The sequence below is a fragment of the Terrapene carolina genome, unplaced genomic scaffold, assembly GCF_002925995.2.
Source record: "Terrapene carolina triunguis isolate 2854851 unplaced genomic scaffold, T_m_triunguis-2.0 Scaffold84, whole genome shotgun sequence".
In the NCBI taxonomy this organism is placed as follows: domain Eukaryota; kingdom Metazoa; phylum Chordata; order Testudines; family Emydidae; genus Terrapene; species Terrapene triunguis.
In genome coordinates, this window is record NW_020664435.1 from 41,084,795 (window position 1) to 41,109,017 (window position 24,223).

At 43.6% G+C, this 24,223-nt stretch overlaps 1 protein-coding gene across 1 annotated transcript in view; it reads right to left on the bottom strand.

Annotated features, from left to right (window-relative positions):
- The window catches only part of CUNH10orf67 (chromosome unknown C10orf67 homolog), a 103,278-nt gene that overhangs the window by 14,614 nt on the left and 64,441 nt on the right, over positions 1-24,223 (bottom strand). Inside the window, exons 10-12 of the mRNA XM_026649345.1 lie at positions 19,085-19,222; positions 18,228-18,310; positions 18,087-18,152 (exon numbers count right to left, since the gene is read on the bottom strand). Coding sequence (XP_026505130.1) covers positions 18,087-18,152; positions 18,228-18,310; positions 19,085-19,222 — 287 coding nt within the window. The remainder of the gene's footprint in view (positions 1-18,086; positions 18,153-18,227; positions 18,311-19,084; positions 19,223-24,223) is intronic.

Sequence of the window (24,223 nt, forward strand, 5' to 3'; positions counted from 1 at the left end):
ACCAGAGGGGATGAAGGGTGGGCCATGGAATACACTTCTCTACCCACATCTCCAAAAACAACAGTTGTAATAGCATAGTCAGGGGTGCTGGAACAATTTTTATAGTGGGGGTGCTGAAAGCCATTGAACCAAACTGTAAACCCTATATATAATGGAAACCATTTCAAGCCAGGGGGTGCTGCAGCACCCCCCGCACTCCTTGTTCCAGCACCTATGAGCATAGTGTTTGGTAAAAATATGCACTGAAGACCAGGTAGCAGCCCTGAAAATATCCAATACAGAAACATCACTGAGGCATGTGGACAAAGCCACTTGGGCCCTCATTGAATGAGCCACCAGTCTCTGTGGACATGTGGTGGTGTGGTCTGAGCTATCCCATATACCGTTATAATGCAGGTGGTGGTTCAACCAGAAATTGTCTGTGCAGAGACTGCCTGACCCTTCACTCAATCCACATAGGAGACAAAAAGCCATGGTGATGAACAAAATGGTTTAGCCCTTTTCAGATAGCATGCCAAGCATCGTCTCACATCCAGTGTATGAAGGCACTGTTCATCTGCACTTGAGTGTGGCTTAGGAAGGAATACAGGTAAGTATATTGGTTGGTTAAGGTGAAACTGTGAAAACACTTCAGAATTTTTTTTGGATGCGGCCTTAGGGCCACTTTGTCTCGGAAAAACTGCATATACGGAAGCCCTGTCATTAGGCCCTGCAGTTCCTTATTCTCCTTGCGGATGTTATGGTAGTAAGAAAAGCTGTCTTTCAGTAATGGAGGGACAGAGAGCAAGTTGCAAGGGGCTCAAATGGAGGTTCCATGAGGGCAGCCAGTATTTATGGTCCCACAACAGAACCATTTTTTTCAGACATGGAAAGAGACAGACAACACATTTCAGAAATCTGACTACATGTAGTTGGGGAAAAAATTACTTTCCTTGTATCGGAGGATTGAATGCCAAAATCACTGCTAAGTGGATCTTCAATGACCTGAGACGCAGACCTGCAGACTTAAGATGTAACAGGTAATCCAAAAGGTCCTGAATGCAGGCTAATCTTGGCTGAATTCCTTGACCCAGTGACCAAACTGAAAAACACTTCCACTTGTCCAAATAGGCAGTCCTAGTAGAGGGTTTTCTCCTTTTAATTAGGACTTGCTGAACTGATTCAGAACATCATCCTTCCTCCTCATCTACGCCAGGAGACACAGACTGCTCAGTGCTGGATGCCAAATCTGACTGTGGTTTGTCAGTAGGTCGAGAAGGAGGGTGAAGAGTTCTGGGAGACTGAACAGATAGAGTAAGAAGGTCAGAGAACCAACATTGTCTTGGCCACGAGTATCAGTTTTGCATGATCCATCTTCAGTTTGAGAATAATCTCAGAGATGAGTGGGACTGGGGGGAAAGCATACATCAGTGCCGATACCCAATCCAAATGAAAGGCATCAGTTAAAGAGCTTGGACTGAGACCCACTGGAGAGCAGAACTGACTGCACTTCTGTCACAAACAAGTTGATTGTTGGAATGTCCCATTCTCTGAAGACGGACCGCAGAACAGTGCTCTTAATGGACTATTCATGATTCTGGGAGAAATTCTCGCTGAAGTGATCAGTCACCTGATTCTGAGCACCCAGTAAGTGTGAGACTGTGGAAATGATGTCTTCCTTGATGCAAAAGTGCCAAAACTTTATTGCTTCCTAGCAGAGCTGATTGGAGTGGGCTCCTCCATTCTAGTTTATATAATACATGGTAGTTGGTAAGTATGTGAACCACTGTGCCCTTGATCTGAACCCAAAAGGCCCAGTACACAGTGTAAATGGCTTGAAGTTCCAGGACGCTGATCTGAAGGGAAGCTTCTTGTTCTATCCACAAACCCTTCAACATCCCCTAGATGTGCTCCTCAAACTATTGTGAAGGCACTGGTAACTACAGTCCGTATCGGTGGAGGACAGGCAAAGGGAACACCTTTGCACGACTTAGTCGTAAGTGGAGCACAGAGGAGAATATAGCTGGTAATAGCGACCATAATATAATTAAATTTAACATCCTTGCTGGGAGGGAAATACCAAAGAAGCCAACATAGTAGCATTTAACTTCAGAAAGGAGAACTACGTAAAAATGAGGATGCTAACTAAATGGAAATTAAAAAGAACAGTCATGAAATGCCTGTAAGCTGCATGGAAACTTTTTAAAAATACCATAATAGATAGGTACTCCAAGTAAGAGGATCAAAAAATGCCACCATGACTAAACAACAGAATAAAAGAGATTGTTAGAGGCAAAAAGGCATCCTTAAAAAATTGGAAATCAAATCCTACTGAGGAAAATACATAGGAGCATAAACTCTGGCAAGTCATGTGTAAAGGTATAATTAGACAGGACAAAAGAGAATTTGAAGAGCAACTAGCAAAAGACTCATATACTAACAGCAATTTTTTTTAAAGTATATTAGAAGAAAGAAGCCTGACAAACAATCAGTGGGCCACTGGACGACCAAGGTACTAAAGGAGCACTAAAGGAAGATGGGGCCATTGCGGAGAAGCTAAATGAATTCTTTGCATTGATCTTCGCTGCAGAGGATGTGAGGGAGATTCACACACCTAAGTCATTCTTTTTAGGTGACAAATCTGAGAATCTGTCCCAGATTGAGGTGTCAACAGAAGAGATTTAGGAACAAACTGATAAATTAAATAGTAATAAATCATCAGGACATGATGGTATTCACCCAACTGTTCTGAAGGAACTCAAATATAAAATACAAAAGTGTAAACTACTAACTGTGGTATGTATCCTACCACTTAAATGAGCTTCTGTACCAGATGACTGAAGAATAATTAATTACGTCAATTTTTAAAAAGGGCTCCAGAGGCTATCCTGGCAGTTTCAGGCCAGTAAGCTTAATTTCTATAGCAGGCAAATTGGTTGAAAGCAGAGTAAAGAACAGAGTTATCAGACACATAGATAAATATGACTTGTTGGGGGAAGAGTCAACATGGCTTCTGTAAAGGGAAATCGTGCTTCACTAATCTATTAGAAATCTTTGAAGGGGTCAACAAACATATGGACAAGGCCAGTGGATATAGTGCACTTGGCCTTTCAGAAAACCTTTGACAAGGTCCCTCACTAAAGATTATTAAGCAAAGTAAGCAAACATGAGATAGGAGGGAAGATCCTCTCATGGATCAGCAGCTGCTGAAAAGACAAGAAACAAAAGGTAGGAATAAATGGTTTGTTTTCAGAATGGAGAAAGGTAAATAGCGAGGTCCTCCAGGGATCTGTAATGGAACCAATGGTGTTCAGCAAATTCATAAATGATCTGGAAAAAGGGGTAAAGAATGAGGTGGCAAAGTTTGCAGATGACACAAAATTATTCTAGTCCAAAGCAGACTGTGAAGAGTTACAAAGGGATCTCACAAAACTGGGTGACTGGACAACAAAATGGCAGATGAAATTCAATATTGATAAATGCAAAGTAATGCACATTGGAAAACATAATCCCAACTGTACATACAAAATGATGGGGTTTAAACTGGCTGTTACCACTCAAGAAAGAGATCTTGGAGTCATTATGGATGGTCTCTGAAAACATCTGCTCAATGTGCAGAGGCAGTCAAAAATGCCTACAGAATGTTAGGAACCATTAGGAAAAGGATAGATAATAATACAGTAAATATCATAATATAACTATATAAATCCACGGTATGCCCACGCCTTGAATACTGCGGGCAGTTCTGGTCGTCCCATCTCAAAAAAGATATAGATATATATATAATGCGGTCCGATATAACGCAAATTCAGATATAACGCGGTAAAGCAGCGCTCTGGGGGACGGGGCTGCTTTACCTCGTTATATGCGAATTCGTGTTACCGCAAGCGGTTCCTCTGCACCCGCCCGTTACTTGCTGCGGCCCTCCCCGGGGCCCTCCCACCCCAGCTCACCTCCGTTCCGCCTCCTCCCACAAGCGCGCCACAGCTCCGCTTCTCTTCCCTCCCAGGTGCGCTCCTGGGAGGAGGCGGAGGGGAGGTGAGCTGGGGCAGGGGGACCACAGCAAGTAAGGGAGGGGGCTCACAGGAACCGCTCCCCACCCCAGCTCTCCTCCTCCTCCCCCCACGAGCATGCTGCTCAGCTTCGCTTCTCCTCCCTCCCAGGCTTGCCGCGCCAAACAGCTGATTGGCATGGCAAGCCTGGGAGGGGGGAGAAGCGGAGCTGCGGCGTGCTCATGGGAGGAGGCAGAACGGAGGTGAGCTGGGGCGGGGAGGCCCTGGGGAGGGCCGCAGCAAGTAACGGGGGGTGCAGAGGAACCGCTCCCCGCTCCAGCTCATCTCCACCTCCTCCCCTGAGCGCGCCGCTGCCGCTCCGCTTCTCCCCCCCCCTTCCAGGCTTGCTGGGCCAAACAGCTGATTAGCGCGGCAAGCCTGGAAGGGAGGGAAGGTGGGAGAAGCGGAGGGGCGGCGGTGTGCTCAGGGAGGAGGCAGAGGCAGAGCGGAGGTGAGCTGGGGCGGGGAGTGGTTCCTCTCCCTACCCTGATATAACGCGGCCTCACTTATAACACGGTGAGATTTTTTGGCTCCTGAGGACCGCATTATATCGGGGTAGAGGTGTATTAGAAAGGGAAAAATACAGAGAAGGGCAGCCAAAAATATTAAGGGTATGGAACAGCTTCCATATGAGGAGAGATTAAAAAGACTGGGATTGTTCAACTTGGAAAAGAGATGACTAAGGGGGGATATGATAGCAGTCTATAAAATCATGAATGGTGTGAAAAAGTATACAAGGAAGTGTTATTTACCCCTTCACGTAGCACAAGAACTACTGGTCAGCCAATGAAATTAATAGGCAGCAGGCTAAAACAAGCATAGGAAGAAGGAAGTACTTCTTCACACAACGCACAACCAATGGAACTCATTGCCAGGTGATGTTGGGAAGGCCAAACGTACAACTGAGTTCAAAACAGAATTAGATAAATTCATGGAGAATAGGTCCATCCATGACTATTAGCCAAGATGGTCAGGGATGCAATCCTATGTTCTGGTGGTTGCACTTGTACTACACTATCCACCAACTGACAATTTGGGAGATAAATCAACTTTAACCAACTTTGAAGAGGACAAAGGCACAATCTCACATGCTAGACTAGATTACCGCATGCAGCCATATGACCTAGCAACATCAGACAAACACAGACTGTAGCTGAAGGGTGAGGCCAGAGGTACTGACATATATGACATATTGTTTGAAACAACGTGTTCAACAGAAAATCCCTTGAACTTGTAGAGTCTAGTAGGGCCCTAATGACTCAAGATTTTGTGTTAGAATTAATGCTTACTTTCCTTTGTTCAAAATCAGTCCCAGCCGATTGAAGAGATGTAGTGTGAACTGGGTGTGATGGAGGACTTGTTCTTTGGACTTGCCCCTGAATAAACAATCATAAAGGTGAGGAAAGATATGAATTCCCAGCCTCCTGAGACAGGCTGCCACTACCACCATGCATTTGGTACGTCATGGTCTAATGACAAGTCAAAGGGGAGAACTATGTATTGATAATGTTGACCTGTGACTACAAATCTCAGAAACTTCCTGTTGATTGGGAAAACTGCCACACAGAAGTAGTTGTCCTGAAGACTGAGGGCAGCAAACCAGTCACTGTGCTCTAACAAGGGGAGAATTGTAGCTAAGATTACCATATACAATCTCATATATTTGATGCATTTGTCCAGATCTTGGAGGTCCAAAATAAGTCTAATTCCTCCTTTGGCTGTGGGGACCAGGAAGTAACGAGAGAAGAATCCCTTTTCCCGACACCGAAGGGGAACCTCTTCTATGGTTCCTGAAGTGCACCGTCTGGATCTGATGTAAGAGCAGTGGCTAATGAGAGGGGCCCCAGAAAAGGGATGGGGTAGGAGGATGGGAAGGGAGAATGGACAGAAATTGTATGGCACAACCCTATCCCCAAGTGCTGAGGATCCACTTGTCTGTGGTTATTGTTTCCCAAGTGCTGTAGAAGCATAGGTGTCGGCTTCCTCAGATCCCCTGGGATGCTTGACCCGTGCTCCATCCCAGGCCCTGCCCCACTCCACCCCTTCTCCCAAGGCCCCACCTCACCTCTTCCCGCCCCTGCTCTGCATCAGTTCTGTCTCTTCCCATCCCACCTCTTCCTGCCCCGCTTCACTCCCTCCCTTGAGCACACCCCACCCTCTCTGCCCCCCTCCCTCCCAAGCACCTCCTGCACACAGATGAATAGCTGATCTGCAGTGGGCAAGAGACACTGGGAGGGAGGGTGAGGAGCTGATCAGCAGGGCTGCTGGTGGGTGTGAGGCACTGGGGGAGAAGGGGAGAAGTTGATCCATAGGGCTGCTGGTGGGTGCTGAGCACCCATTATTTTTTTTCCATGGGTGCTCCAGCCCCAGAGCACCCACGGAGTCAGCACTTATGTGTAGAAGTGAGAGAGCCTGTCCCCAAACGGAGGAGACATGGTTGGGAAGTTTACAACTGGAATGCTGCCCTTGATAGGAGAGTCAAATTGTCTGCTTGCCCAAAGCTGGTGGATGATAGGTTGGCTGGTGAACCAGATGGCCTTCTCCTCTGTGATTTGTGTCCCTTCCTAGGGAAGTCTTGCTGTCTAGCAGGATGAGATGGCTGCTGAAAGTGCCACTTGGAAAGGTATTTCTGCTTCTGTTGCAGACTTCCATAATGGTGCCTCTTTAGTGCTGGGTTATAAGCCCCCCAGTGAATGCAAAGTAGCTTGAGTCCTTAAAATAATGTGATGTCTCAAGAGTTTTTTTCAGAAAACAAAAACTGACCATCAAAAGGTAAGTCCTGTATGCTTTGTTGGACTTCAGGAGCTATACCAGAGTTCTGTAACCACAAAGCTCTTCTCATTGTTACAGCTAAGGCCATAATCTTGCAGGAGACATCCACTATGTCCAGTGCTGATTACAGTGATGTCTTTGCCACTAGATGGCCTTCTGCAATGAAAGCCTTAAAACTCTTCCCTGAAGGATTCTGTCAACTCGTGTAAATCTGGGCATAGGCTCCCAATTTACGAAGTCATATTTTGATAACAGCACCTGCTAATTAGCAATGTGTATTTGTAAAGACAAGGTTGAATACATTTTTTCTTTCCATTAAATGTAATGTTTTAGACCTTTTGTCTTTAGGTGTTTACTTCTATCTCCCCGCATGTAACCGCTCATTTGCCACCATTATGACAAGAGAGGGTTAGGTGCTGGATGTGAGTAGATACACTCAAAACCCTGCAGAGGGTCATACTACCACTTTTCAGTATGCTGTACTATTGACAGTAAGGAAGCTGGTATATGCCACAAAACCTTTGTGGGTTCCAAAAGCGCTTCATTTCTAGGGAGAGTTTCCCTCCCAGGAGTCAATGACTGGACACTGTCTACCAAAGTGGTAGCCACTAACCTCAGGAGATCTTGATATAACTTAAAGTCTTCATGCACAGGAGAAGATGAATCCAATATAGTGGAATCATCTGGTGAAGAAGATGAAGAAGGAAGCCAGTCCAATGGAATCTGCTGTGACTTGCTCTTGCAGTAAAAGCTCAGACTGTATCAACCCAGGAGGAACAATATCAGTATGCATCTCCAGCCTCAGTGGGTTGGGAAGAGAAACAGCAGGAAGGTTGTGTGACCGTGCTCTGGAATAAGCCCAGAATTTGTACCTTGAAGATTGAGGAACATCCTAAGTGTTCCATGAAGACCACTGAGGGAAATGATATGGCACTGGTGGCTGGTAGGTACTGGGCTGGAACCCCTATCTCTACTGCAAGAACGGTGTGGGTCCTGATACTGATAGTTAGAACAAATACAAATTTTGTGTCCGCACAGGGGTCTGCAGCACACACTCATCTGAATGGAGCGGCTGTCACCCAGCCCTCAGACTCCAGTTTGGCTCTCTGAATCACGCAGCAGCGGGCTGTGATATGTGACAATAGTCCACTGGGCATTCTGGGAGTTGTAGTCCCCAGCTTGCTCAGCCAGAGGTAAACTACAATTCCCAGAAGGGAGCGTGACTGTGTGCTCTGCTGCGTGTGTTAGAGCCAACACAGCTGCATAGGGGTGTCCGAGGCCCCCACCGCGAGGGCGGCGCTGCACATGAGGGCTCAGGATGTAGCCTCTCTTCCTGGAGTAGGGTAGGAGGTATGGCGGGGGAGGAGCAGATGGCGGGATAGGAAGTCTCTGGGGAGACATGGGGGCGGTTGGGAGGCGGGGGCTTGGCACAGCCCTGCGTCACTTATGCGCAGTAACCTGTGGAGCTCTTAGTAGAGCCCTACAAATCTGCAAATTTTGCAGCTCGCAGATTGGACGAGGATACAATTTTTTGTATCCACGCAGGCCTCTATTGATCGTAATGTCCCGGAGATCTCGAAGACTTTTGCACCTTGTACCTGGATGGAGAAGGAAAGGCAGAGGATGACTCTGAGCTAGAACACAAGGCACTTCCCACATAGTCCAATGCAAATGGAGGAGGCACCCCTCATGGAGGCATCAAATGTCCCAGCTCATCTGAAGCCCAGTATGGGGGCCGCTCTGGTATTTATGGATGCATAGCAGCCAGTGCTTCGACTACTAGTAGTGCCATTGAGGCAGAACTAACACTCGGTGCTGGAAAAGGCGTTGGTATCGAAGTAGGGGCCAGTACTGCCTCTGCAGATCTGGTCCATACCAGGCCTGTAGAAACTAAAATTGTCTGTGATGCCAAAGAAGGAAACAGTACCAACAACAGATCCCTTGGTGCTGATACAGATTCTGGGGCCACAGACAATACCAGCACAGTCAAGGACTCCTGTATCAAAGGTGAGTCTGTAACAGAGAAGCAGAGTAAATCTGCTGCTGCTTGAAAAGCTTGTGGGATCAATATGGTGAGTGCTGAGACTGAATATATCGGTACCAGATTCAATGGCCACCACACAGACGGTACAGAAGTCAATGGTACAGTGCTGGAATGATCCCATCTTGGTACCGGAGAGTGTGTAGATAGCCCCCCTCTACCTTGAGCACTCGAGGAATCCTGGTGCTGCCCAGTACTCCTCTTAGGTGAGGAAGAAGACTCTTTTCAAGCTTTGGAATGGCTACGGTCAGTGTTATGAGTCCTCTTTCTCAGGGAAGGAGATCAAGGAGAACAGTTTCTTCCCCTCGGAGAAGAGTCAAAGTCTGGCTGCATAACAGCAACTTGTGGCAGCACCAAAGCCCTCTGAGGGGGCCGGTGATCTGAGGAGGATCCCGGCACTGATGTGGGCCTCATAAGCTCTATAAGGTGCTGCTTGAGGCCTAATTCTCTAGCCACCTGCATTCTCTTTTTGAAGGATTTAAAAATGGAGCACTTTTCCTTAATATGCCCCTATCCCAAGCACAACAAGCACCAAGTATGGGGACCAATTTTGGGGATAGCTACCCTAAGAGGGACAGTGTTTGAAACCTGGCGAAGGCATAATGCCAGGGAAAATCTTACTAATAAAATTACTAAACTAATCTACTACTAAGGGTACTGCTAACTCTAATTAGCTAACTATATTCAGAAAAAGAGAGGGAAACCTCAGACAACAAAAGCATGAGGTAAGATACCATACAGAATGCTCTGACTCCAGCTGCAGGCAGTGGAAAGGAACTGAGAGGGGTCAGAATGGCGCTGCCCTTAAATAGCCAGGAGAGGGGCTACGAGGGCATGTGCACCTGCTAGACAAAGTTCTCTGGCTCCGGCATGCTAGGCATGCACACACCTGAGTGGAATATATGTCTGCAACCATCTGAAGAAGAACTACTAGCTAATTTCTCAAGGTCCAGTTTAAATGAGGTAAGCTGAACAGCCATAATATTTTTCCATTTTCTTTAAAAGAAGGAAAATATGCTATAGGAAAACCTTTTGATGAAGGGAGGCCTAAAAGAGATGAAAAATGTTAGTTTAAGAGAAGAGAACTTCATATAAGGGTAATTACTTCCTCTGCCTTCTGTCTTTCTATGTCTGTCTCTTTGATGGCAAGCTCTTTGGACCAGGGATAGTCTTGATTTTTTGTTGACTTATCCAGCGCTGAGCACATTTTCAGCACTTAGCAATTAATAATACAACAACAACAACAATACAACATCTTGAGAAAGTTATTGACAAATGATAGTATACCTTCTGCCTATACAACAACTAATAACCAGTTTTTAGTGCAGATACAATAATCAAATGAACTTTAAATGATAAGATTCATATTTAGTCTTAACTCAAAGGGTAAATGCTATTTTTATTTAGACATAAATCTTCCATATCCCTCATTATTTAAGAATCAGTGTGTCAAGGTGATGGGAAAGGGATACTAGTTTGTCTGGACTCTTAGGAAAAGAGACTTTTTCAAGCTTTTCAAGCTGAGGTTTTCAAATACGTTCGTGTCAAAGATGGGCATTTGCTTCCTGACCATTGTTCTCTATTTGATCTGATGCTAGGATTTTCACATGCCAGTTGTAATGTTAACATGATCGCTCATTAGAGAAAACTTTTCACAAGACATTTAGACAAAATGCCCAGGATAATAATAGCTTTGGCTGATCAAAAAATTTAACTCTAGAAACAGTCATATCAATTAATGCAAATGTAACCCACATGCCTCCGCGGTGTGGTGTTCTGTCCCATCTAGTGTCACCGAGACCACTTAAGGCTTTGTCTACACTACACAGCTTTTAGTGACATGGCTGTCACCACAACTGTGCCGCTAAAAGTCGTGCAGTGTAGCCACTGTTTGTCGGCTCTCCTGCCGACAAAAAATGTCCACCCCCAACGAGCGGCATTTGCGCTGTTGGCAAGAGAGAGTTCCTGCCGACAACGCGACGTTCACACTGGCACTTGTCGTGGCAAAACTTTTGTCTTGGGAGTCAGAGGGGGTTAACAACTCTGAAAGACAAAAGTTCTGTCGTTCAATTGCCGGGAAGGGGTGGGAAGAGAGTGAGCTTTTAGCTCATGCAGTAGAGACTCATGCACTAAGCTCCAGAGGTCCCAGGTTTGATCCCGCCCACCAATGACTGGGGTCTGTCGGTGTTACAAGTGGGGGCTCGTCCGGGATTTCAACAGGGAAGTCTCTGAAGCTTGGGATGCGCTTCCTCAGCTAGGGGAAGTATATAACCCACACATCTCCTGGATGTGGTGCACTGTCCCCTCTAGTGGCAATGAAACCACTCAGAGATTAATGAGTCTGCTCTACAGCCTTAGCTACAAGCCATATGACCTTTAGCTCATGCAGTAGAGGCTCATGCACTAAGCTCCAGAGGTCCCAGGTTCGATCCCGCCCGCCAACGACCGGGGTCTGTCAGTGTTACACAAAGAATCCTACAAGCAATGCACATGGAAAGCCTCATTGGATATGTCTACACTGCAATGTAAGCCCAGGGTTTCAACTCAAGCTCAAACCTAACCTCCTCTATCTGTATATACACACATTGTGCTAACTCAGGGCTCAGACCCAGGACCCCCCAGAGGTGGAGGATCTGAGCCTGAGTCAAGCCAGGACCCATGGTTCAAGCTCTTGCTTTGCAGTGTAGACACAGCACAACTGGACTCGTACTCTGGGGGTCTGCCAAAAGTATTCCACAATTTGATGGGCTGACTTTCTTTGTCCTCTGGACAATCACATTTGGTGGACAGTCAAGTTTTCCCATACTGCACCACAAAGGGCTAGAGTGGCTTCATTTAGGGATGGTGTTAGGAAGTCTGGGATATGGGAGGTTGGACTCAGGCCTACGTAGTGCAGTGTAGACCCTGGTGCCCCATGTTGGGACCCAGGGTTCAATGATTCCTGGGGTTACAAATGAGTGTAGATGCTCAAGTCCTAAGTTAACAAAACCAGAGTCTGCTAACTTAAGTTCTACTAACCATGGGCTTACATTGCAGTGTAGATGTATCCAATTAGACCAAGCACCAGAAACACAATTCAAGGTGGTTAGAATGACTGTTAATTACACTATAAACTTGGCACCTTTAAGGAGTCCGTGGTCTTTCCAGATGTGTTTATTGAACTTGCTAAAAAGGTGGCACCTGTTTTGCTAATTTGGGGAGCTTATGTCAATTTCCATAGAGCATTATTAAAGGTAACAATTCCAAACTAGATAAAGAGTGGCACCACTGGAAGCTTTTGGTCACAGATTAATTTAGAATTACCAGCTTTTTATTGGCTTTCTTTTTAGAACTGTGGAAATCTTCAGGCACAATCTCACAGCTGCTAAAATATTTGATTTCCACCATATCAGGAATGAAATCCAGTCAGACGTGGTCCCTCATATCTGACCAGTTGTGGAGTTTGACTGGACAGATAACTGCCATTATTAGAAGAAGGAGAAATGTAAATATTGTCTCATCCATTATGAGGGCATGGTAGATCTAGAAGAACAGTAATGTTAAATGAGCAAATTAAACAAGACACAAGCAGTGCTAACTTGATCACTTTTTGCTAAGATTTATAAAACCACAAATAGGAACTCTGAAATATGACAGAGTGAGGTGGTTCAAGTTAGCCATAAATTGTGTCTTGTCTCATTTAACTATTTAAATATTTAACCTTTTCTGAATATAAAGTAACTGGTTGTTTGTTTTTCTGATGTTTCAAATTACAAGTTTAGATTATTAAAATTACCCAGTAGTTTAATTTGTCTTTTCTTATACGTGAAATGTTTTGGTTTAGATTTTTTTTTTTTGCATTGTATGTCTTAGGTGATTAGTAATGAGCTATAAGGCTAGACTCACAAAGGAGCTGGCACCTGCCACTTTAGGCAGCTAAATCCCAGAATCAGGCACCACTGATATTCACAAATACCTGCTCAGCTGCTGCTGAATCCTGAAGGCACCTAAATTTTTGCAGTAAAAGTTCCCTAGTTGTCTATGTTCCTCCCTCTGGGCATACACACTGCTGCTCCAGTCTAGACATCCAGACTGCTAAGGCCAAGTGCGATGCAAAAACCAGGGGAAGATAGCATTCCTCTGCTCAACTCTCCTGTGGGGCTCAATCCAGTAGCTGTGCTCTAATTATGCTTATTGGATTGGGCCCTGCACACAAATTGTTGGGGGTTTGAGGGGAGAAGGACCTCCCTCATAACTTTTAGCCCAGTGGTTAGGGGACTCACCTGGGATGTGGCAGACTCCTGTTTAAGTCCCCCCTCTGCCTGAAGGGGAGAAGGGATTTGTTACTTCTCAGGTGAGTGCCCTAACCACTGTGCCATGGGATATTCTGATATGGGGTTCCCTCAATATCTCCTGTTGAAACTATTTTACTGTGTATAAATATTTAGAGTCATTGGGGGTGAGGGAGGGAGAGAGAGAGACAAACAAACAAACAAACAAGAGAATGGCACTCACCCAGCATGCAGGAGACCCAGGTTCCAGCCCCCTAATGACTCTAATTATTTATCCACAGTGGAGCAGATTCACCAGGAGAGAATGAAGGAACTCAGTGGTTAGAGCATTCACCGGAGAGATGGAAGATTCCTGTTCAAATCCCTTCTCCTCAGGCAGAGGGGGGACTGGATCCAGGGGTCTCCCACATCCCACATGAGTGCCCTGATTGCTAGGCTAAAAGTTATGATGAAGCTCCTCCGTACCTCCCTTCCTCCCCAGCCCCAGCAGCACCTGACTTGAGGAGAGAGTTCACAGCTGAATTCCAAGCAGCGATAGGCACCAAACTCCCTGAGATGGGTGTGGCTGAGGGCATACTCCTCTGCTTGGCATCTCCCATTGGTTAGTTTAGATGGCTCTCCATCTAGCATGCTGGTTTTTGTGAATCCCAGTCTTAGGTGTCTCCTCCCTTCCATTGTATAGGCAGCTTGAGTGCCTAGCTCAGGCTTTGTGACTCCCAGTGATTTTCTCGGGGCCTAAGTCCCTTTGTCAATCTAGCCCATACAATCTTCTGTTCCAAAACCACCAGTCAGAGACTAGCCCTAGGTCAATAGTGGCTGAAAGACAATTCTATCTAATAGCTGTTTGGTAGCCTATATGAAATAAATTGTTAGTCTTAGTAGAGTTCCTAGCGTACAAGTGTCCACATCGCAAAAACCACCGTCACAGTTGATGCTAACTAGCACTGTTCATGGCAGTCTTAGAAGAAAGGCCAAAAGTGTGAGTTTGCCTTGCTGTCCTCTACTTATGTCTGTAAATGAACAGAGGACTTCAATCTCCTGTACTCTCAAAGCGATAACTTTCATGAGCACTAAAGTCACTTAAAAAGGAAAACTGTCAAGAATTAATTTTTAATTTAATTGATGGAAAAAGCTGAAAAAAAGAATACAAAGTATAAATTTAAAAGGGCTTACATGCAATATAGTCTAAATATTTGGCAGGCACTTTATCCACTAGGCCACACAGTCTGATCAACATCTATAAAATTGACAGGTATTATTTTCGCCACAAGAGGGCTCTCATATTTTACATTTATATGCAATAGAAACATGAGAATAATAAAGAAAAAATATAATTTATAAAAATAACATAAGGATTAAACGCAAACTCAAGTCTGTGTGCTCTTCAGGTAGTCACTACAGCAGGTCAGAAATTTCGTAATGAATTTGTTTTTTTCAAAAACTGCCAGTTTGTCAAAATTGAAGCTATCATGTTTGACTTAAAAAAAAAAAAATCAAGAAAAAAGTTCCTAAACTGTCAAAATGAAAAAATCTGTTTTCTGATTTTTGTTTTGAAATGTAAGCTAATTAAACCAAATTAAAGTTTTTCAAATAAGTCAAAATCAAAATGAAAAGTTCTGAAATTATCAAAATGAAAGGTTTTGTTTTAACTACCCTCCAGCCCCCCCAAAAGAATTGGTTTTCTGTTTCACATGTATTTTCAAGATTTCAAATTTTGATCCAGATTCAAGGTGGGAAAAAATTTGAACTCTTGAAAATATTAATGTGATGGGAAAACCATTTCCTGCCAAACTCTAGTAGTCAAATTTTTATGGAAAAAAAAAGACAGTTTATTACGCACAGTGCTTCCATAAAATATCAGAAAAACGGAGGCAAAACAAGATTTTTCCTGTATTCTGGTTATGTACCTCTCTGTAAACAGAATATCTGTCAAAATGAATCTATTTTTATGGTGTTACAGTGATTAGATATGTACAAAACCACACATCCACCTCTAACTTCAGCAGGCTCAACTTATAAAAGTGCTTAGTGATACTATTAAGAGAATACATTACATTTCTCATCAAGTTAGATCTCATATAGTATATAATGATAATAGTACTTTTTTCCTAATATGGCTCATATATTACAGTAATGGGGGGGCATATAAGTAGCTAAGATAGATATAATCGTGACCGCCACTCATTGGAGTCTTCCTAAACATGTTTAGTCAGGTTTGGTTTTTTTGTGCGTCTTTATCTGATGATACTATCAGATGTGCGTAGGAGGAGAACTACTCACACCTTAGGCTAGGCAACTCTGTACACTTCTCTACATGGCAGCACCATCTAATAAGTTCAACAGAAGGCCCAGTATGGAGAGTACTAACATGAGACTTTTGCAGTTGGAGAAGTGGCAGAGTGAAGGGAAGAGAGAAGATTCGAGAAGATGGGTAGAACAGAGGAGAAGGTTGGCTGAGGGAAAGAGATGCAGAGGAAGGACTGGGAAGGAGTAAAAGGATCAAAAGGAAAAGACAAGGAAAAAAGAGGAAGAATATGATCCTTGAAGGAGAGAGAAAAAGTAGTGAAGGATAATCATCTAAGACAGACGTGGGCAAACTACGGCCCGCGGGCCACATCCGGCCCACGGGACTGTCCTGCCTGGCCCCCAGGGCCGGCTCTGGCTTTTTCGCCGCCCCCTCCCCCCCGCGGGGGGGGGCGGCGGCCGGAGCCCCGGGGGGAGGGCAGCAAGCCCCGGCGGGGGCTCAGCTCCCCCCCTCCCCCCGGCGGCCAGAGCGCCGGGGGCAGGGCGCCGGGGGGGGGAGGGCGGCAGGAGCCCTGGGGGGAGGGCGGCGAGCCCCGGCTGGGGCTCGGCTCTCCCCCCCCCCGGCGGCCAGAGCGCTGCGCCGCCGCCCCCCTCCAGGTGCCGCCCCAAGCACCAGCTTGGGTGCCTGGTGCCTGGAGTCGGCCCTGCTGACCCCTGAGCTCCCGGCCGGGGAGGCTAGTCCCCGGCCCCTCCCCCGCTGCCCCCTCTCCCACGCCGCCGCGCGGGCTGCCCTCTGGCCTGCCGCTCCCGGTGGGCAGTGTGGGGAGCACAGCTGGCTCTGGCCGGATGTCGTGGCTGCGAGCTCCTGCTGCTGGTAAGGGGGCAGGGAGCGGGGGATCCTGGGGGGCAGTCAGGGAAGAGGGGGCGGTTGGATGGGGCGGAGGTTCTGGGGGGGCGGTCAGGGGATGGGGAACAGGGAGGGTTGGGAGTGGGAGTCCCGGGGGGGGCCTGTCGGGGGCAGGGATGTGGATGGGGTCGGGAGGGCAGTCAGGGGACAGGGAGCAGGGGGGGTTGGATAAGGGGGTGGGATCCTAGGGGGCAGATAGGGGCGGGGTGTCTGGTGAGGGGATGGTCAGGGGACGAGGAGAAGAGGGCGGTTGGATAGGGGGTGGGAGTCCCGGGGGCGCTGTCAGGGGGCAGGGGTGTGGATAGGGGTCGGGGCAGTCAGGGGACAGGGAGCAGGAGGGTTGGATAGGGGGTGGGGGTCCTGGGAGGGGGCGGTCAGGGTACAAGGAGCAGGGAGGGTTGGATGGGTTGGGGGTTCTGAGGGGGACAGTTGGGGGCGGGAAGTGGTAGGGGGTGGATAGGGGGTGGGGGCCAGGCTGTTTGGGGAGGCACAGCCTTCCCTACCCGGTCCTCCATACAGTTGCGCAACCCCAATGTGGCCCTCAGGCCAAAAAGTTTGCCCACCCCTGATCTAAGAGGACTGAAAGGAAATGAAAATAAAGGAAGAAAACTGGAAAAGGAGAACAGTAGAGAGGGGAGAGAAAAGAAATAGAAAAAGGAGAAAAATATTAATAATATAGAGGCCCATTGTAGCATGATATAAAAGGGCTTTAACAAAAAAACACTCACCAACCCTTTGTGTAAATGAGTTTGGATCAGAGGATCAATGTGCTGAAGTGAATGACATGTGAACATAGGAAGAATTCTTAAAATAGTGTAGACTCAAATTTGTTACTGACAAAATAATGATAATCTTTACATGCAATTTTAAAATTACTTCTATGACATGCATAATGAATTTATTATATAATATTCTGTGTATATGTAATCTTATGAATATTGGAAACATGAAAAAATAGTAGTTTCCTTCAATGAAAAAAACAAACAGCATTAGTTAATATGGGTATGATTACTAGGCAAATTCACTTAATTGGGATGAACAGCCAACAGGTTCATGTAATGTATTTAATAGGCTTAAAAGAAATCAGCATTCTTGAGTTCATTCTGAGATCCTGTGCTAGATAACAGATAGGTGGTAACTTGGTAAATTTATCTACTTTTTAATTATTTTTTTCAATTACACCATGACCCAAGTGATTACACATACACAGCATCTAGTATATTCATTATGCATATCATAGAGGTACATTTTTCAAAACTGTACATTAAAAGCATGACCATCAGTTCTGTCATTAAAAGATTTGTGTGTGAATCATTTTGAATTTTTTCTCCATATATGCCATTCACTTTCTTTACACTGGTATCATTTCACTGGGACATTTAAAATTCAGCAGCATTTCTTTATACTTAGAATAGAAAATAACATTTTTAATAAAGTAGTGGGGTAACTGGTAGTAAATGTTGGTATTTTAATGGCAACAACTTTAAAGATAGAAAAAAAGATATATTATTACATTTTCAGTGTTCTGTCCACAGTCTTGATAAATGTTAAACTAATCATACAAATGTGCCTGCCCCTGAAGAGTGTGTTATTGCTACAACCAGATCAACGGTATATTATCCAACAAGTGACTCATTTCTTATGATCAGATTCTGCTCATTTGCATACTACACCAAGCTAGTTAAATGCTTGAGTGATTGCATTGTAGTAATACTGTATCTACAAAATATCTATACCCTTAATATTTCCTTATATAGTTTGCAAAATTATAGACATGAGCTATTTCTATGAATATGGACAATATTATAATACCACTATACCTTTTCTTTAGAATTTGGAATTTCTTTGCCCAGCTTCTGTTAATTTGTTCAACTTCGTTTTTAAGACTGAAATAAAAAAACCCACAAAATGTTAAAATATTTATAGAATTAAATTAATGTCTTAAAAATTCTGACCAATACCTTTGTATGTGTTGCTTCTCTTGACCTTCAGATATCTTCAGCTTCTCAATTTCAGCAAGTAATGCTCTTCTTTCTGCTTCCTTCTCAAGTGCAAAATATATTGCAAAAAGTTAAGTCATGTATTATTTATTTTCTATGCTTATTATGCAAAAAAATACTAAGTTTTACTCTTGGTAGCCATACTTCTAGTTTTGGCTGTTAGGGTAGGGAAACTAGATGTTTAAAGGAATTAATAACAGAGTACAAAACCTTTTAACTCTAGTAATTGTTTCAAAGCCAACCCAGGTCTGGAGTGACTGAGAATCATTACAATTTCACAGCTTTTTGGAGGGCTATATAATAAAGATGGCAGCACAGACAAGTAAAGCTTAACTTTTGTCATGTATATCATATTTGTCTAAGGCCAATCCTACTGATATCAATGGCAAAATTTCTACTGCCTTGAATGGAAGCAGGATCAAGACCTTTGATTATAAATTCTTATGGGCAAGGACCATGCCTTTCGGTAGAGAGCGTACAGTCTAGTGATTAGAACATAGAACTGAATTCATGGTTCTCAGCTCTGTTACTGATTCTTTTTGTAACTTGTATCTTAGGCCTTCTGTGCCTCATTTTTTCCATCTGTAGTACAAATATAAGAATACTTCTCTCACAGGAGATTAATGAATGTCTGTAAAGTGGTGCAAAATCCTTGAATGAAAGTCACTATAGAAATGCAAATTATTATTTTTACCATAGTAACTAAAAGGTTTAACAAGCAATGGTTCTGAATAGTCCACAGACTGGTATCAAAGGACAAGAAATCTACATAAAATATTTACAGAGAATTTGTTGGATTTTAATAATAAAAACACCACCTTATAACTAGGACTCTTCTTCTGTTGCTGCTTGTGATATCCCTTTTGTGATTCTCTGCTCTCATGAGGCACTGTAATTTCACTTCCACTTTTCACTGTCTCCTTTTTTTTTGTAACTTTTTCTTTCAATGCTGGAATCTGACAATCAAAGAATCAGTGGTGATTATGTACACTAGGAAAAACAGTTTTACTCTTACGGTCATTTTAATCCACAGGAGTTAAGAAATCAAGTTAGAAAAATGACATTGTAGCATAATAATTACTTCAGCTACTGTACTTCAAATAAGGACAATACCACCAGTTGTTTCAAAATAATAAAATATGCCCAAATTAAGTCACCTCAATGGTTCCACTCTCCCACACACTTAGCAAAATTTCATATATATTAGTATTATATCTGTAAATTAAACATTATACTAAGTCTAAATCTGGCAAAACAAAGGCCATATTGTTTAAAAAAAAACCCTAAGGGGCTAAATTCATCCCTATTGAAGTCTACCTAGAGATGAATCTGGTCCACTGACTATATTATCTGTCCTATTTCAACTGAACTATCAACTTTGCTGAAGCATATTGTATTGAATGCGGGCCCTCTCCACTTCAAGCCAGCCATTTGTTTTGTCAGCTGCTGATACATTCCACTTTCTCTGGAGGACACATGCTGGTCTCTATGTGGCCAGTTCACTGATAGGGGGAAAACACCAGATAGTTAAAGGATAGTTGGAGGTGAAGATACATTGCAGTATCAGACCTTTTTAAATAAAGAAAAGCAGTTTAATCCACATCCTGTGAAAACTGCAAATCCAATTCATTGTAAAGATTAATTACAATATTATAAAGATGTCAGCATACCAGTCACAGGCCCTAATTCTCCCCCACATTGATTTTATACTGGTGTAAGTCCCTTAATTTCAATGGAGCTACACTGGGGAAAATGAGGAATCTGTGAGAGGAGAATCAGGCCTACTGTAACTATATACACATTTGGCCAGATCTTGGGCCATGCTAGAGTGGTGTAAGGCAGTTATAAAGCCATTAGATTTGCTCCCCCTCCCCAGAGGTTTTCTACAGATGAATCCTCATTTGCAGTAAAGCAATTGTAAAAGCTCCTACACCAATTCTCTTCCCAGCTGCTGCACTGGGAGGGCATGGCTGGGAAAAAAGGGGCATAGCCAGAGAATCTCCACATCCTGATAATCTCCAGTTACCAGAAAGGCACCTTGAGGAACTGATGGGCATTAATTCCAGCTCATTATGGCAATAATAAAGAACTGAATGATATATAAGGTAGCACACCAAGAACTATCATGGGGGAAAGAAAGGCAAGAACATAGGTAAAGTTTACATGCAGTGCCAAAGGACACTACTTACTAGGAAATTCTGACCTTATAAATTACTTGTACTTCACACAGTTCTCTTTTAAAGTGATCTATTCCTTCCTTTCCCATATTTTAATTCATAACCACCTATCCTATGTGGTCATCTATCCCATCAGGTGTTTTGATGTTCTCTCTCCTGATTAGAGCTGGCAGACATGTGGGATTTTTGGTTCACAGGAAATTTTACTTTTTTGAAAGTTGGTTTTGTTCTGAATCAGAATTAATCAAAACAAATATTAAATTTCCTGTGAACTGGAAATCCTGAAAAATATCTTTTTGGAAACAATGACACATCGTCTTTCCAATAGGAAGTCTGTTCCCTGCACCTAGGGTGACCAGATTGCAAGGGTAATAGGCACCTATATAAGAAAAAGCCACAAATATCAGGACTTGTCCCTATAAAATCAGGACATCTGGTCACCCTACCCGCACCTTAACACCTGCTGAGTAAAACTGATATTATTGTCAGTTTCATAGCTGCTTGCCTAAGAGTTGGAAGCCCTGGACTTCTTGCCCCAGGGCAGTCCGCAACGCAGGGATGCCCAGGAACTACAGATCCTGGGAGCTTATCCCAGGACTTCTAGGGTCCTAGATCCATGGCAGGAAGTATGTAAGTCCTTAGATCCCCAGATCAACTTGGGCTCTTAGCACTTCCTGACTCCCTTTTGCCAGGTTGGGAGCTGAGTCCATGTTAAAGTCAGAGCTCCCTTGGCTTTCAGACTCCCAGTTCCATGGCATGGAGTCTGGAAGCTCTGGCGTGGCTGCCTGCTGTGGAGTTGCAGACCCTGGAAGACTGGGATTTCTGGCCTTGAGGCTGCCTCAGAGCCACAGATCCTGGAAGATCTAGCAGCTTGATGAGCTGGCAGGGTTTCATCAAGGTTCAATCATAACCCAGCATTTGATTCACCAAAAATTCATCAAACCCAAGATGTTATTGCAAAACATTTTAAGTTCAACAAACTGGCATTTTCCAACAAAACTCTGTTTCATCTGAAAATTTCTGACCAATTCTACTCCTGACCTTATTTGTCCACTTAAGTCTTTACCTTCAAGTCTCTGCATCACAGCCACTCTCTTTTTGGCCAAAGATAACTGCAGTGAACCTCTTTGAAACATGTGAAAACCAATACTAAACTGGTCAGAAGTATGAGTTTTGAATGGTGTATGAAACCCCTTCCCCTTTCCAGGGATACCTCTGGATAACTAAAGAATAATGGTAACTCTGGAAGGAATCTTGGCCAATCCAGTTGGGCCAAAAAGGTGATGATTGCATTGTTGGAACTCAAGAGTATAGACTGCTGCTTGGAAAATTCAAACTATATTTAACAACATTTAACTTTAAATACATCTGACAGAAATAAGAAAGATGTTACGTTACATTACAGACAAGACTGACAATTATTCTAAGAAGCATTGGCACTTAATGCAACCATTTGCAGTATTATTGCCTTCTCATTTAGTTTCCCAAAAGTCATAAATTTATAATTATGTATTATTACCAGACACATCCCTCATTCCAAAAAGACTAGCTAAATGTTATGCACGCTTTGGTGAGGCTGAAACTAATACAAGTTTCTGCTCCCCTATTGATCAATTCAACAAAACGTTGGCTAGGGGTTTGGAAGTTCTTAATGACCATCTTGTCATTATCTTCTTCATTCTACTCAGTTAGCGTGGCCCAAAAGCTCTCAGGTGCCTTCAAGGTGTTGTTTTTTGTTTTTGCTTATTAATGCTCAGAGAAGGATTAGTGATGGCATATCCCTTAACCATAAGTCATTTGAATATTCTTCACTGGGAGCTCTCAACAACCACACTTGACACACATGCCTGGTCTTTGGACAGCCTAGGCACATGACCATCTTATGATAACATGATACTCACAAGTGGGTCAGACCCTTGCTTGAGAGCCATAGGATCCAGGCAATATTGGTTTATATGAACACTACAAGGGCCATATGTTTTATGTGAAATCATTTCCCTATATCAACAGTGAAGTATTGGAAGCACATACCTCTATACACTTGTCTATTTATACGAACCTTTATGTAGTTAGAATTGTGAGGGCATATTGCTTCACATGTATAAAACTGCTTTCAGAAATACCAGATTTTATTAAAATATGTTTATTTTGATAGCTGTTTTCCATCTGTGCTCCCTCAGTATTTAGCTGAGAAAGTCTTTCATAGCTATTAGTTTAGCATGGTTACAATATCTCAGTACTATAGGCAGTATACGGAGACACTGAACCTTCCTCTAAAGCTTCCTAATAAAGTATATCTTCTCCTGGAAATCTAAATGCCCACTGACAAGGGTCACAAGATTTAACTCCAATAAGGGAATTTGACTTATCAGGAACAAAAAACAAAACAAAAAATTCCTGCTGTCCCACAACAGGACAGTATAAGAACACTGCATAGCAACCTGCTGGTTACTATCACACTCCTGTTTCAGGAAAGAAATTTCATACATTTCAGGTAAATAGTCACAAAATCCACAACCTTTAGCAACTGAAGTGTGACCAAAGGTATTGTAAGGTTCAGTAATTGAAGTTTTACATAGACAGACAGACACCACTCTTGTTCTACTTATTGCAGCACTAAACCTAGCTTGTAGGTGTTAGATGTAACCTAGAAGAAGGTGGGAAGAGGAAAAGACAGGAAAGAGCATGCTGCAACCCGAGTTTTCTTGTAACACAAAAGAAACTATTATTATTAATAACTATTTGAATTACTGTAGCACTGAGGAGCCCTAGTCTTAACCAGCACTCCATTGTGCTAGGTGCTGTACAAACACAGAACAAGACAGTCTCTGCCCCAAAGGGCTTACAAAACTTGGATCATTTTCCTCCTAAAAAAGGAAGGCTTTAAATATGACTTGCCCTGTCTACACTAGTTGCAAAGTCCTGTTTAAAACTGTGTTGATTAAAAAGTATTAGCTTTTAAAACATGACCAATTTTCAGTCTAGAGAAGCTCTCCAATCCTTTAAAAGATTCAAAGCCTTCACTGCTGACTGAACAGCTGCCAGGGCTAGAAGATAGTTGGCAGTGTCAACTATATCCTGTATGTCAGAGAGCTTTAGAGGAACAGGTCTACTTTTTAACTTACATAGAATAGTACCATAAAGACCAGCAATAGTGATTTGGGTTGGAGTCTCCCCATTTTGAGAATTTCAAAAATAATTCCCTTCCCCCCAATATAGACTTTTTTCATGACAGCTTTGAAGAATATTATGCTTATTCTGGCCAACATTTTTAAACCTGGGTTCCTAAAATTTAGAAACTAAAATGTGGATTTAGGAGCCTAATGCAGTCATGGACTTTAAGGCCACAAGGGACCACTAGATCATCTAGTCTGACCTGCTTCATATTGCAGGCCACCAATACCACCGAGCACCCACACATTAGCCCAACAACTAAAATTAAACCGAAGTCTGACAGCCCACAGAAGACTAGACCATTATGTGCCACAAACAGAGAATAAGAGGGACTGAGGTACACCAATGTCCAAGGCCCCCACAAATGGCAGGGAAATGATTAAGTGAGAGATACCCCAATAAGTCTGGCAAAGGACCAACACCCACCATAATAAAAGTGGCCCTACCTTCAGGCATGTTGTGTACCTACAGTTTCCACGGACTTCCAATAAGATAGGTATCAAAAATGGCTCTGTGATGATTCAGGTGAGATCACACATAGAATACCACATTCATTTCTTGTCTCCTTAGGATCAGCAAGATCTGACAAACATGAGGGAATCCAGC